Source organism: Entelurus aequoreus, linkage group LG07, assembly GCF_033978785.1.
Source record: "Entelurus aequoreus isolate RoL-2023_Sb linkage group LG07, RoL_Eaeq_v1.1, whole genome shotgun sequence".
NCBI classification, from domain to species: Eukaryota; Metazoa; Chordata; class Actinopteri; order Syngnathiformes; family Syngnathidae; genus Entelurus; species Entelurus aequoreus.
In genome coordinates, this window is record NC_084737.1 from 58,749,663 (window position 1) to 58,764,967 (window position 15,305).

A 15,305-nucleotide genomic window follows, 5' to 3' on the forward strand; every position below is an offset into this window, starting at 1 on the left:
ATTCTTTGCACTTGGAGTAGCTGTAAGATGGTGAATAAAACAGCTCGTTGAGACGACAACTGGGTCCCTCCTTTTACTGTTACAACCACACATGACACTCCAGACCATACTTTTGTTTTTGCTAGTCTCAGTTTTAGATCAACAAACCCAGCAGTACGTCTGTACATGTTGAATGGGGGGAGATAGCAGCAAGACATCTCTTAATTCTGAAACTCTTAAATTGAGCCCCCCCCCTCCACGACCATTCTATAGCTGACATGCAGACATGCACAGAAAGGATGATTTCGACCCGAACTTCAGAAGAAGTGTTTACATTCGCTCCAGTCTGAATGACTACCGGCAAAAACCACCCGTCTTGATCAGAGTTACATTTACATTAATTGTAGTGTTTACATGAATCATTTTTAAGCTTTTAATCCAATTAAATATGTCCATGTGCACATAGCTAGTGTCAACTTCCAGAGCCGCACAAGTTACACAACTCACTCACATTCACAGCGACTTCAATCGAGAGCGAGGCTGTAGCAGTTCATATTGCTTTATTCTCTTATCTAATATTTTACATTTATCTGTGGTCAAATTGTTAGAAAAGAGAAACTAGCCTCAGATAATAATATTTTTAAATTAGAATAATAATCCTAATTAGCTACACATCTTTTTGACAAAAATACTCTCATTGATAGCACTCCCTTGTCGTCATCTCGTTGTCCTTCGTGAACTCTCGTTGCTTATTTTTCCTTGAGCTCTTCCCCATTCTCGTGGACTTCCTGATCCATTGGACTTATCTTCTCTTTTACTATAGTGAATAATTATTAATTGGGGCTCACTTCGAGCAGCGACTTGCTTGTGGAGGCACTTGCTTACGTACGCATTAGAAAAACTTTTGCGGGAGTGAGACCAACGCTGTAACATTTACTTGTGACCTTTTTAAATGAATGCTTGTAAAAACTGCCAGTAGAATTGACCTTTGAGTGATTATCCGTTGCCCGGATCATGTTTTGTTTTAGTTTAAGACTCCCTTAGTTCTGTTTCAGCCCCTCTGGGTTTGTGTTTCTTGGTTGTCATGGGTGCTGATTATTTTCACCTGCCTCTAATTCGTCGTCGGCGATCACTCGAAACGAGTATGATTGTCCTCCTAATGGGGGGATTGCCTTCAGGAGAACGCCTGTGCGTGAAATCTTTTAACGTGGGGAGACTGGTGCAAAGACAGCCACCACACTGTCCTTGGCAAAGAGAAGGCCAGGGTCCAATGGCATGGAGACCAAGACAATTGGGGGCCCATCTTTGCTGCAGCCTTCCTCCGCCTTAGTGACCGTTGTGGAGCTACTATGCAACCATCATCCGCCCACTCCGCCGTTGAGGTCTTTTTCGACGAGGGAGACGCGCAGACTCCAACGTCACTTCTTTGCTGTGGGGAGCTGCATCCGGTGGCAAGGGAAACCCAGGACGACCGGCATCTCCTCACAGCTGCAGGAGGCTGTCAGAGCTCCGGTCTGTCTATGGTGCGCCTACCAGCACTTGCTTTTCTCTCAGGGTGTGCTCCCCTAGCCTTTTGTCTTTCCAGACTAACCCACAAGGCAGCGGGGCAGTGGTTGGGTGATGCCAAGGCTTGTCCACAAAGGCATCACGCCTCTGGGGACCACTGCAGCTCCGAGATCCCCCTGCCATGTTTGCCTTGGGCCGCGAGATCCCCTGCCATGTTTGCCTTGGGCCGCGGGGCCCTAGTTACCGTGTGTGGCCACGTGGAGGCCTGACAGGAGTCCTGGTGAAGGAGAGGCTGTGTACTGGCAGGAGAAGACTGACGCACAATGCTGCTTCTCCGTTCACCACAAGGGCTAGCCAGTGGCAGTGTCTGTAAGCGAGAGGTTAGCAAGCAGGAGGGAAGTAGACATGGAACCTTCCCTCTAACTACTGCACTGGACGCATCACAACACCCTGTAGGCTGGGGCCACACACACACCTCTGATTAGTGTTCGGGACACGCTCCCGCGCACTAATCAGAGAGCTACTTATTCCTGCCTTTCGCCACACTCGGTCTGGCTGTCTTGTTTGCTTTACGCAACAGTTACGTTTGATGATTTCTTACTTCTTTGCTCACGGTTCCTGTGCTAAGTTTTACCTTAGCTCCCCGTGCAATCGGCACACGTCTCCTTTGTTTTGTATCTTGTCTTTTGGTATGTTGAATGATTTATGAGGAATAAATCGTTTCCTTACCTGCACATTGCCTCCGGAGTTCCTGCTGCATCTTGGGAGGACGATCCGCGCAGTAAAATCAGTAAAGTCAACGCTAAAGAACCTTCAGACTGTACAAAATGCGGCTGCCAGACTTTTGAGCCGTGCACCCAGAACAGCCCATATTACCCCCATTCTATCCAGTCTTCATTGGCTACCAGTTAAATTACGCATTGAGTTTAAGATTTTAGTCCTGACATTCCGTGCATTGCATGGTGGGGCCCTTCAGTAGGTCATTGACTTGCTATGCCCCTACTCATCAGGGCACAACCAGGGTCTTCTAAAGATCCCAAAAACTTGTTTTAAAACCCGTGGAGACCTGGCATTGCAGGCTATAGCTCCCAGACTCTGGAACAATTTGCACCAGTCCCTCCGTGATCTTGACTGTGTTGAAACTTTTAAGAAACATTTGAAAACTTCTCTTTTTAGTAAAGCTTTTAGTTAATGCACCTTTTAAACTATCAATTTTAATCCACTTTGTATCCTTTTTTATGATGTTGTCCCAGTTGTTTTAATTAAATTGTTGTTTTACTTCACCTATGTTTGTCATGTCCGTGTTAATCATGTTTTTGTTTGGCCATGTTTTGCTTGGTTTTTGGTCTCTTCACTCCCTTGCTTTGTCACCATAGTAACCATTAGTTTCACCTGGTTCACATCCTCATGTCACGCACCTGTCTCACGTTTTCACATTTTGAGTCACGCACCTGCTGTCACTAATCATGTCACTATTATTTAAGCTCCCAGTTGCCAGGCTGTCTTCCTGGCGACATCACCTTCTCCACACTTGATGATAACTCTGTTACCCATGTTACCCATGCTTCCATAGTCCATGCTGATCTTCTCATGCCAAGTAAGCTTTTGTTTAATGTTTATAGTTTTTGTGCCCACTTGCAAGTTTTTTGTTTTCATAGCCAAGTTGTTTTACCTCCGCTGTGAGCGCATTTTGTTTATACCTTTTTGAGCTTTGTTAGTGTAAAATAAAATCATGTCCTTACCTCCACGCCATGTCCGCTTCAGTTCGTTTGCATCTCGGAAAACCAACCCACGCAGGAAAGTGCATCATAGTCCATGTCCTGACAATGTTTTTGTACAACGCTTTGTGATTTTATCCGTGGAAAGCGCCTTATAAATAAAATGTACTTACTTACATACTAAAATGAGACCCAAGCGTGACACACTGACCCTTTGACAAAATAATGTTGGTATTACTACCTTCAAATTAAATGAGAGTTAGCATATTAGCTAGCATATTAAACATCAAATAAATTACTGCTACACAAACAACATACATTGAAAATCACTGCTTCATTTGCATATTTAAAAAAAAAAAGAAATGCGATCGCTAACAGATCGTTATCAGCAACCTTCTTCACAAACGCACATTCACAGGTGTAGATCACCAGTCACTAGGCTGAGGCTGTTGTTCAGTTCTCAATGATTGGTTCATGAGTGACTCACAGCTGCAGGTTGATTCAGTCAGACCTTCATCTACTATCTCTAAATCAGTAGAAGTTGAGGGTTTGAGCAATGACAATGGGATGCCAGGGTTCGTTCACTCAGTGTCTGTTATTCAGCAACGGCAAATTGGGACACCTATTCATCTCGGATGGAAACTGGAAAAGAGAGTTGAGTTGAGGCAAAAAAAACAAATCTCCTGGTGTTTCCATGGGGTTAATACATTTACACAAACCCAGTAAGTGTAACAGTTGCATATTTAATAATCTATTACCTGGTTTCTTTTAAAAATGTTGCTTGTGTAGCAGGTGTGACCGTGTGAGTCATTGACCGAATTAATGGTGACGAGAACATGCAAGTCCTAATTCAGGAATAAAAACATAGCTGGTTTGGACTAGCCATTTGTAACGTACAGTACCAAACCGGGATGTTGATTACACCCATACATTTTGTATTATTTGTTTGTATTATTGTATATATTACATGTCAAAGTCACCACAAGAAGGTCAGAAATGTGCAACCAGACAGAAATTAATAATACTGTGACCAACAACAAAAATATGTACCAAGTGTACTAAAATGTAAGTTTGTACCTTCACGTTTAAAAACTTGGTCTTCCAGGATTGTCTTTAACGTTTAAATATTCAAAATCAGACTCAGTTGAGGCGTTCAAGTAGTCTCTCTCTTTATAGAAAATACTTTGATATTTTATTAAAAAAACATTGCAGAAAAACTTTATACAGTTGTTCAGCCAGAAATATCTATTGTATCACTTAAGGCAAAACAGCAATCAAATATGTTAAACTAACCATTTCCAAAGGTTGTCAAAAATCTTTTCAAGTTTTTTTTAAATAGAAATTAATTGAGCAAATATTTTATCCCATTTGTATCATAATCAGAATTAGCAATTTATTTTGCTTTTGTTTTACAGGAATAAATAATAATATGTACATTCATTCACTTGCTTTGTCACCCAAAATATATTACAAGCCAACATATTATTTTACATATTGCTAGCATATGAGTGGAACTTGAAATACTGTATATCAACAAATATTCCTTTACAACTAATAGTAGTACTGCCTTTAAAAAAAAGTCTGTAATAATGCATTTCTGAGCACATTGTAAGTAAAGAGCAGAGTGGAATGGAAAAACAAAGGGACAATTACAAAAAGATCACAAAGAACATTTTTGGAAGTAAAACCAGCAAACATGTGATCAGATCACATGGTGGGCCATCAAACAAGTCTGGAATGAGGATTAAAATTCACCTCAGAATAATCTTACAAACTTTAAAACAATGCTTACGCTTGTCCTCTTGAACATCCAAAGGCTTGAATTGTTTTGGTCTACTGCAAAAAAATAGGACTGAATCATGGGGAAAATAATGACAAATATATACAGTATACAATATTTACACCTCAATAGAAAGCGCAGAACCAAACAGGCAAAATAAAACAGCAACAGGAGAATTCTTTAAAGTATTTTTTCATGATTTTTTCGCCCTTCTTTGATTGCCACAGTTTTTCTGTTATTTGTTTTTGTAAATTTATGTTCTGTCACTCAGTAAAGCAGGGGTGTCCAAACAGTGCCATCTGCTGCCCACATCTCAATTTTTATTGGCCTGCGTCACATTCTTAAAGTAAGAAAAACACAAAAGAGGAAAAAAAGGAGAGGTTGAAAATTTGCTATTAACACAAAGCTGACATGCAGGCTTTTTTGATTATATATAATTAACATTATTGATTGTTTTTAGTATTTTTAACAGTTGGAAAATATCCACTGCTGAGAATGTCTGGCAGAGTCTCCCGTCAGTGAGAGTTTCAATTCCCACATCTGGGGGAACTTCGAACATGTTACAAGGGAGGCACTGACATTGAGTCCGAGTGGACCATGTTGCGTGCCTCTATTGTCAAGGCAGCCGATCGGAGCTGCGGTCGCAAGGTGGTCAGTGCCTCCAGTGGCGGTAAACCAGTCAAGCTGAAGAAGTCCTATCGGGTCCTTTTGGCTCATGGGTCTCCAGAGGCAGCGGACAGGTACCGACAGGCCAAGCGAGTTCCTTAAGGCTCTGGATGCTTTAAAGCTGTCATGGTTGACACGACTCTGCAGCATTGCATGGACATCTATGGCGGTGCCTTTGGATTGGCAGACAGGGGTGGTGGTTCCTCTATTTAAAAAGGGTAACTGAAGGGTGTGTTCCGGTTGGTTTTCATCATGGTCGTGGAACTGTGGACCAACTATACTCTTGGCACGATCATTGAGGATGCATGGAGTTTGCCCATCCAGTCTACATGTGTTTTGTGGACTTGGAGAAGGCATTTGACCGTGTCTCTTGGAATGTCCTGTGGAGAGTGCTCAGAGAGAATGGGGTATCGGACCGCCTGATTGTGGCGGTCTGCTCCCTCTTTGATCAGTGTCAGAGCTTGTTGCCGGCAATAAGTCGGACCCATTTCCAGTGAGGGCTGCCCTTTGTCACCGATTCTGTTTACAACTTTTATGGACATAATTTCTAGGTGCAGTCAGGGCACTGAGGGATTCCAGTTTGTGGGTGCAGGATTAGGTCTCTGCTTTTTGCGGATGGTTTGGTCCTGCTGGCTTCATCTGACCAGGACTTTCAGCTCTCACTGGATTGGTTTGCAGCTGAGTGTGAAGCGACTGCGATGAAAATCAGCACTTCCAAGTCCGATTCCATGGCTCTCGCCCGGAAAAGGGAGGATTTTCATCTCCGGGTTGAGGAGGAGATGAAAGGCTACTTCCTCCGCGACCCGACTTTGGATGAACGGAAGAAGATGGGTGGATGCCTCGCATCCTTTGTATTATTAGTATGTGGCCACTTGGTGGAAAAAGTTTGGACACCCCTGTAGTTAAGAGTTGGATACATTTTTAATAATGAATAGAATATTACAGAGGTTGCCTTTTTATGTCCTTGTTGCAATGCAATAGTTTTGTTTAGTATTAAAATGCATCGCAACAGTCACTACTTGGGTTCTTATTTTGGTAAAACTCTAAAAAAAACTTAATGAAGCTTAGCTCCACATAGTTATTATAGTAACATTCACATTTCTTATTTTATGTTAAAAAGACATCAATTTATACCATGTATACTTTGTCAAGAAGGCAGCATAGCAAAATAACATCTCATTGAACTTTGGAGTCTGTGCTTCACGTTGTCCATTTCTTTCATTTGACTTTGTTTTACTGGTTCTTGCTTCAAGTGGGAATCTGGTCCGGTCCAATCCCGGCAGAGCTATACCCGCGTTGTAGAGTGGCCATGGGGAAGGTTGGTACTGTTCTGACTGCCTCCAAAAGTGTTGAAGTTGTGCAGAGGCTGCATACCAGCCAGTGAGTTTGGGATCATGGTGATGGTGCTGGGTGTCATCAGCGGTACGTCGTCTGGTGAGCGGCGCAGTGTGAGCGTGTAGTCAGGAGGGCAGGCGAGACGTATAGCGTCATGCGCCTGAATCGACTCACACTCGCGGTGGTGCTCATGCTCCATCTGCTTCATCTGCAGCGACATCAACTCTTCACTCTGCAGGTGGGCCATGTCGTTGGCGGCAGGGGGCGCGTTGGCAGGTGTTGAATTGTGCTGCGGGGTGAGAACGTGGCGGGTTGAGTCGGCCCGTCGCTTGTCTTTTTTGTAGTACAATGCTGCAAAGGCCAAGATGTTCAAGAACAGGAGGGAGGCTCCCACAGCAATGGTGACGCTTAACTCGGTGGAGTAGTCCCGCTTGGTCTCAATCACCACGGTGGCTTCCTCGGTGAAGTCGCCACTTTTCTGCCGGTCTGTGGTGTGCTTGGTGTTAGAGGACGGCAAACCCGGATGGCGAGTAGTGGAGGGCCAGTTGTTTTTGTTTGGGAATCGCTTGGTGTAAGGGTACGGTGTTGTGTCTTGCGGCGGTATTTTAGTGGTAGTTGATACATACTGGAAAAATTCATTTATGTTGTGGAGATGCGGCACCAGTTCCAGCCAAAAAGCAACCTTGGTTGCACGGTAGTGGTCTCGGACTCGAGGTTTGAGACCAATATGAAGGTAGAGCTGGTCTTTGGGGTTGTACTTTGTCCAGGCTACCTCCTCAAATCTGTTGGGCTTTGTGTGAATGAACTTTGTATCCTGTGGGACTGGCAGATTGGGGTCACTGTAAAAAAATAAATAGCAGAGAAAAACATTATATACTGGCACTTGACGGCAGCTCCTGAGCTCAGCTAAATGTTACTTACATGTAGCTTTGTGCGTAATACAAATGAACAGCAATACCAGGTCTGTGTTTCAATTTGCACACTTTGCTACTTATACTTATTATTTTCAGTGCAAAAGTGCATTCACACAGAGAAAGTATGCAGTGCACTGTCAGTAGCTAGGTGTTCAAAATGGCCTAAAATATGAGTGTGCAGTGATGGACCCCAACAGTCAACAACAAACAACAGTCACCCTCTTAAATAGGTAGCAGAAGGGGAAGAACTAAACTGAAATAATGGCGGCTGAGGAGCAACAAACAAAAGTGAAAGGAGGTGACCAAAGTAAGGACAACAAACTGGTCAATACTGCGATGGTGCAACAGTAATCGATTGGGGGCAGTGGTACACCGACTTTGTTTCCATGCAATAAAGTCAACTGATTTCTCAAGTAGTTTTTTTTTTGTATTTTCACACCTACATGTGAAGTCCCAGTATCCATGCACACTTTCTAATGCGACTATTGGTCACACGTATGTGCTTACAGTACACTGGGTGGGCGCTTATTTCCTTTTAGCGCGAGTAAATGTATTGCTTTTCCGGTTGACTGTGACGTCACACCAAAACTAGGCATCTGCAGCTCCTTACAAGTCAACAGCCCAGTTCTTGTGTACGTGTACCTGATGTCCTGTAATATTGGCACAGATTACAGATATTACGTCTCTAATGGCTATGCCGATATTAAATAGCATACAGCATCAAGAAAATCATCATAGACTACGCCACGAATATGACGGTAATACCAAGAAGGTCTCACAGCAGATGCAGGTCCGAAGCAAAGAAAAACTGTCAGGAGAGTTGTTTCGAAGGAATTTTCGGACCAAGAATCATGGAAACAAAACTTTCTAATGTCTCAGATTTTATTTAATAAAATATGTGGATTAAGGGCAGGAGTTTTAAATCCAAAGGAAAAGACAGTTTCTGCCCCAATACCGCTGCAGAGGGTTGCTATTGCTGGGGACGAGTTTGCCAATTATGCTGAATACAGAGCCATTGCTAATCAGTTTGGAGTGCACACCTGCAGGGTGAAGAGGTTTGTGCACGCTTTCTTTTTTTGCTTTTAGTTTGCCTGCTTCTCTTCCATCTCACTCGTATTTTGTTCTGGACTCCGAATGAAGCCACATTCTCCATTGCCTTAGCTACCATCTAATAATAATACATCTCTTCTTCTGTTTTTTCTCCCATCGATGCACTTCAAAATGTTCCATTCTTTTAATTTTTTAAGCAAATATAGTCTCCTCTTAATTCCAGTAGTTGCCTGTTTTGATTCAATGGTATCTGCTTCCAGGTTATATGCCACGTGTTGAAACTTGCGCACTCGCGATACAGAGGGTCCTCTCTGTAAGCACACACCCACTTGAGCGATCTGGTTTCCAATCGCATAATCTAAGTGTGTTAGTCTGGTTTCTCAAAAGATAAACATGATCAGATTAAGGTGTTTCCATGGATTGTGGGATGCTTCTTTAGAGCCGAACTATTTGATAAATCATACTAATTTAGTGCATGGAAATGTAGTCAGTGTCAACATTTGTGAAACTAAGTACACAGTAGACCTCACTATTTGAGCACAGCCCAGGTATATGGTATCATAATTGAAATCAATGTATGCGGTAATAACATTCTATTCATATATATCTCTTGAGAAAATACAAAGTACAAATTATCATGTTTTATCATTTAAGTTTGCAGAAACAGTTGTGGGCCATTCCACTCTCATCGGGGCCTTTTGCGTCTTAGTAAAACAACATTTATAAATGCGCAACAATTTTAATTGTAATATAAATTGACCGATTGCATATAAAATAAATACAATTTTAAAGATTAATTCAACTCTGACGAAGTTATTTGGTGCATGGTCTCGTTGCCATGAAACAAACATATTTAAATACTTCAGAAAAGACAAACAAATGTGTTTTATCCAAACCTATTTATTTATTTAAAGAAAACAATGAATCTTAAAATCCCACTTTACTCGTGTCTCTGGGTTTTGGCATAGTCCTGTTACTTGTTAACACATTACCACATTATTATCAGATCCTCGTCAATCCACAGGTAAGCCAAAAATAAGTTCACACTTTAACATTTCTTTCTTTATCACTTCAATGTGCTGACTGTCAACATACGTATTATCAGCATAAATATGGCTATTCTGTATTGACGGAGATAGATATCTACATATATCCATATTTAAGAGTTATTTCTTTCTATAGTCATGTTTGAAATAGCTAGTGTTCCATCTTGTGTTCTTTCTATTTTTTTCTCCATTTTCATGACCGATGGTACACTTTGAATTACCTTGGGCTCGGTATGCAGGGAGTAGCAGTACTCCTTCCTTATCTCATCCTGTTTCAGGCTAAAGTAGAACAATAGACATGTGTATTTTTTCCGGAGGGTGTGGGCTATTGACATATTGAAGAACACAGCACTTCCGAGAGTTTTTCAGATCAACTTGGCTACGCTATTGAATGTGTTGTCATAGGCTGGTCTCTTCAAAGCTTTGAAAATAAATTACTAAATACCTATTCTGTTCTGGTGATAATTCAAACTCAGCTTATATGTCATCAAAAGAACTGGGGATTGACCAGTAACTTAAATTCCCTTGGAGGAACATCTGGTCCAAACGCAACAATTTTTATTGTATTTGCTAAATATATGCTTAAAAACTCACTCGTTACTTTCAGTCCTGTCACTCAAATGAGTCCTTTTTAGTTTTGGACAAAAACCCCTGAAATTAAACGTTCGTTTTTTGAGAGAATCACAACACGCATGGCTCTGATTCGGTGGATTGGCTCTTACTGTTTGTACTGGCATTTGGTGCGTTAAACTCCTTACAACTTGTTCCACTCAAACATTTGACACATTTTTTCTAATTTAGTAAGTCTTATCTACCAGATATTATTATAGTGTTACTTATAGTTACTTATATAGTGTTTTTCTTATTTTTTGGTATTATGAAAGGTTTCATAATGCAATGTCTGCTCCCCAAGCAGCGACTTGATGAGGATTATATACACAGGGCTGCTAGCATGTGGTGGGGTTCAACACAACGCCTGTCTTCTCTGCGCTAACATATGCTGGGACAATATGCCACTTCTCTGCAGCTGAACTGGCAAATACAACAGAATGCTAAAAGCCTTCCCTGCTCACCGAACTGTGAGCTTACTTAAATATGATCCCACCAGGCTTTCTTTCAATCAAGGGTATCAAAACAGGGACTCTGTTACAATAGGTACAGTATACTGTAACATGCTACATTTGTTCTCTTAATGAGAATGTATGTAAAATCAAATGCTTTTATTTAACATTGTGTCATATTTCTTGTTTAATAATAATATTAAAAAAAATGTTCAAGTGTCTTCTGTAATGAATGTTGTCGGTGAGGCCAATTTAAATAATCCCAGACAGGTTAGAACATATCTTGAAAAAAACAACAAAAAAAACAGTAACAAAACGAAAATGTGGAAGCAACATATGGATTGCAATGAAACTGAACCCAATTACTCAAATTTAAGTTTCACACCTATTCTGTGACCCGTGACCCAAAACCTCACTATTGCTGTGCATGCCAATAAATGTCAATCTTCTATGTACTTGCAATAGCTGCAGTATTGCAGTATTAAAGGCTTACAGAAATGAAATGTGTTTATTTAAACGGGGATAGCAGATCCATTCTATGTGTCATACTTGATCATTTTGCGATATTGCCATATTTTTGTTGAAAGGATTTAGTAGAGAACATCAACGATAAAGTTCGCAACTTTTGGTCGCTGATAAAAAAAGCCTTGCCTGTACCGGAAGTAGCGTGACGTTGCAGGTTGAAGGGCTCCTCACATTTCCCCATTGTTTACACCAGCAGCGAGAGCGATTCGGACAGAGAAAGCGACGATTACCTCATTAATTTGAGCGAGGATGAAAGATTTGTGGATGAGGAACGTGAAAATGAAGGACTAGAGTGCAGTGCAGGACGTATCTTTTTTCGCTCTGACCGTAACTTAGGTACAAAGGCTCATTTGATTCCACACTTTCTCCTTTTTCTATTGTGGATCACGGATTTGCATTTTAAACCACCTCGGATACTATATCCTCTTGAAAATGAGAGTCGAGAATGCGAAATGGACATTCACAGTGACTTTTATCTCCACGACAATATATCGGTGAAGCACTTTAGCTACGGTCGACAGCGCGACGAAGGACTTCACCCGATCATCGATGCGGTCGGCGGCTAGCGTCGGATAGCGCGTCTGCTATCCAACTCAAAGTCCTCCTAGTTGTGTTGCTGCAGCCGGCCGCTAATACACCAATCCCACCTACAGCTTTCTTCTTTGCAGTCTCCATTGTTCATTAAACAAATTGCAAAAGATTCACCAACACAGATGTCCAGAATACTGTGGAATTTTGTGATGAAAACAGAGCTGTTTGTATTGGGATGTATTGTGTCCCAATACTTCCGCTTCAACCATTGACGTCATGCGCAAACGTCATCATACCTACACGTTTTCAACTGGAAGTTTCCCGGGAAATTTAAAATTGCACTTTATAAGTTAACCCGGCCGTATTGGCATGTGTTGCAATGTTAAGATTTCATCATTGATATATAAACTATCAAACTGCGTGGTCGGTAGTAGTGGGTTTCAGTAGGCCTTTAAGATACCTCTTGAGACCATACCAAAATACATGGTCTAGTCGAGTTAGCTATAAGTCAAGTTGTTGACTGCCTACTGTATAATCTGTATGGGAAAAACATATACTTATTCACATCTCTGCAATCTGCTTGATTTGACCATGAACTTATAAACATTGTCTGGTACTGTTTCCCAAAAGTGTAGTCTCTCCGATCATTGTGTCTTGTGTCCGCATGGCAACAATATTGATAGAATAAACCAAGAGATACAAAGTACAGTAATAACGCTGTAGTTATTTTGCATCTTGTGTGATTTGCAGCTTAGTCGCATTGCTTAAATGTTGCCTACACCTGCTGTCTTTTGCTGGGTTTTTTTGTGTATACAAAGCTAGGAGATGGATATGGCATTATTTCAGATCATATTATTATAATTAATTGGAAGACTAAAGCAAACATATTCGATAATAGGTAAACAATTAATAAAAAAAGAATAATCACCCTGTTTTGGCAAAGTTAGTCCAGTAGGTCATGACAACAGCACTTAGCATCACGTCATTCTTGGAGAAGTTACAGTTGAAGAGCTCTGTTGGGCCAATCATTGGAATCCCGAACACATAGGGTACTTCATCGCCATGGGCTGAGTCAGCCCAGCTGGGCTTCATGTCGCTCTGACAGTGGTGGTAAAAAGCATAAAAGTAAGTGGGGGAGCCATATTGGGCATGGAGGTCAGCTGTAGCCACTGCTGGTGCCACCCACTGGTGGTCTGTGAAAAGTGCTACAAGGGTCTTACGCCGTGTTTCAGGATTCTCTTTGTCTGCCCAGTCAGTGTACATGAACTTGATTGTCTCACGCAGAGTGTCCTTGTCCTCAGGGTAGCCATACAAGTGGTCCACAAAGTCTGACACAGCAAAGTCAAAATCATTGGCAGAGACCCCATCTTCGCTGTCCACTATGCCGTCGACAAACTTGAATCCCTCGCCTTGATTGACGCCCAGCATAATGTCATAGTTGAGGAACTCGCCTTGCTCCATGAGGATCTGGGGGTCGTCAGGGATCACATCGCCGTCAATCACAGGGCCAAAGGCAATGTGGTACTTTGCTGGCGTCACGTACTGCTCAATCAACTCCTTGAAGTTCTTGTTCTGCAGGCACTGAACCAGGTCGATGGTGTCCAGCATGTTGCAGCCCACTTTCTCTGCCAGGGCTCGTGTGTACTTAGCAGGCTGGTAGTTGACTGCCCAGCTGGAGAGTGCAGTGCCGCTCTCAATGATGGCTTTCTGGAACATATCTAAAAATAGCAGTGGGAATTAGTGCAATTTACACAGAGACATGCGCACAAAATTAATGCATGGCATGTTTAAATACTCCCTAAGGTCAATTAGAGTTGGATTTCAGTTGGATCCAACGATGCACCCAAATTATTTTCCAGAGTTTCAGCTGAAGGTTTATTGTTTAGCAATAGGTCAGGGGTAATACAAAAGTGGTTTAGTTTGAGAATAATTAGCAAAGAGTGAGGGGCTACGGAGATTAGTTAGTCTTCATCCTGACAGGCTGAAGCACATACGTTATCTCAGAGAATAAACATGTTATTACGGGGCTGACAGTTTTTACAATAAAAAAGACAAACAACGAATAAACTGCAATGACATTTGCAGATACATATTATGGAATTCACCATGATGCAACTGACAGGTTGATTTGACAGTTACGATAATCTGAAAACGGGTGTCAACAGTGGCCTTTTTCGTGGTGGCTCTTATTTGCACATTTCGTTTTTTCTCTGGGATTTTTTACTTTTCAGTGCTACTTTAGACTGAACCATTAATTACCCAAAGGAACAAGTCATAATTTGGAGGTGATCTGGATCCCAGTCTGGATCCAGGATTTTTTACTTCTGGAAGGTAGAACCTGGATGAGGTCTGGGCTCTCCAAGTGTTTTTTTAGTATAATAATAATAATAATAATAATAATAATAATAATAATAATAATAATAATAATAATAATAATAATAATAATAGTACTAAGTTGGTAGAGTGGCCGTGCCAGCAATCGGAGGGTTGCTGGTTACTGGGGTTCAATCCCCACCTTCTACCATCCTAGTTACGTCCGTTGTGTCCGTTGTGTCCTTGGGCAAGACACTTCACCCTTGCTCCTGATGGGTGCTGGTTAGCGCCTTGCATGGCAGCTCCCGCTATCAGTGTGTGATTGTGTGTGTGAATGGGTGAATGTGGAAATACTGTCAAAGCGCCTTGAGTACCTTGAAGGTAGAAAAGCGCTATAAAAGTATAACCCATTTATCATTTATTTATTTACTATTTTTATTATTATTATTATTATTATTATATTCACTACTATTATTATTATTATTATTATTATTATTATTATTATTATTAGTAGTAGTAGTAGTTGTAGTAGAGGAAGGTTTGTGCATTAATTTAAGTTGAAATTATTTTGGAGCTATTAATAAACATACAGTATGCAAAATATGTAAGTTATGTATCTTGCTATTAATAACATTTTTAGAAAATGGACATATTTCAGACAAATGATGATTATTAATTTCATAAAGATAATTAATCAGATTTACATGTTGTATCATTTGCCATTTGTGTCATTACACTGGCAAATTATCTTTCTACATGCACATCGATTCCTACATCCTTGTCCATGAATACCACACCTATCACGTCTAATTTTCTATTTTGTTGTTGTGGCCTACCATTGTGATTCTGCCACGCATCCTTCTTCTGAGTATTTCAATTTG

The 15,305-nt window shown here is 41.2% G+C and overlaps 2 protein-coding genes across 3 annotated transcripts in view; one reads left to right on the top strand and one right to left on the bottom strand.

The window, feature by feature from the left end:
- LOC133654087 (uncharacterized) overlaps nt 1–15,305 on the top strand; it is a 335,520-nt gene that overhangs the window by 19,034 nt on the left and 301,181 nt on the right. The gene's annotated exons all lie outside the window — the stretch shown is intronic.
- The window catches only part of nlgn4xa (neuroligin 4 X-linked a), a 276,673-nt gene continuing 265,742 nt past the window's right edge, over nt 4,375–15,305 (bottom strand). For both annotated transcript variants that reach the window (XM_062054090.1, XM_062054091.1), the window contains exons 5-6: nt 13,040–13,829; nt 4,375–7,823 (exon numbers count right to left, since the gene is read on the bottom strand). In XM_062054090.1, the coding sequence (XP_061910074.1) occupies nt 6,935–7,823; nt 13,040–13,829 (1,679 nt within the window). In that variant the 3' untranslated portion in view covers nt 4,375–6,934. The remainder of the gene's footprint in view (nt 7,824–13,039; nt 13,830–15,305) is intronic.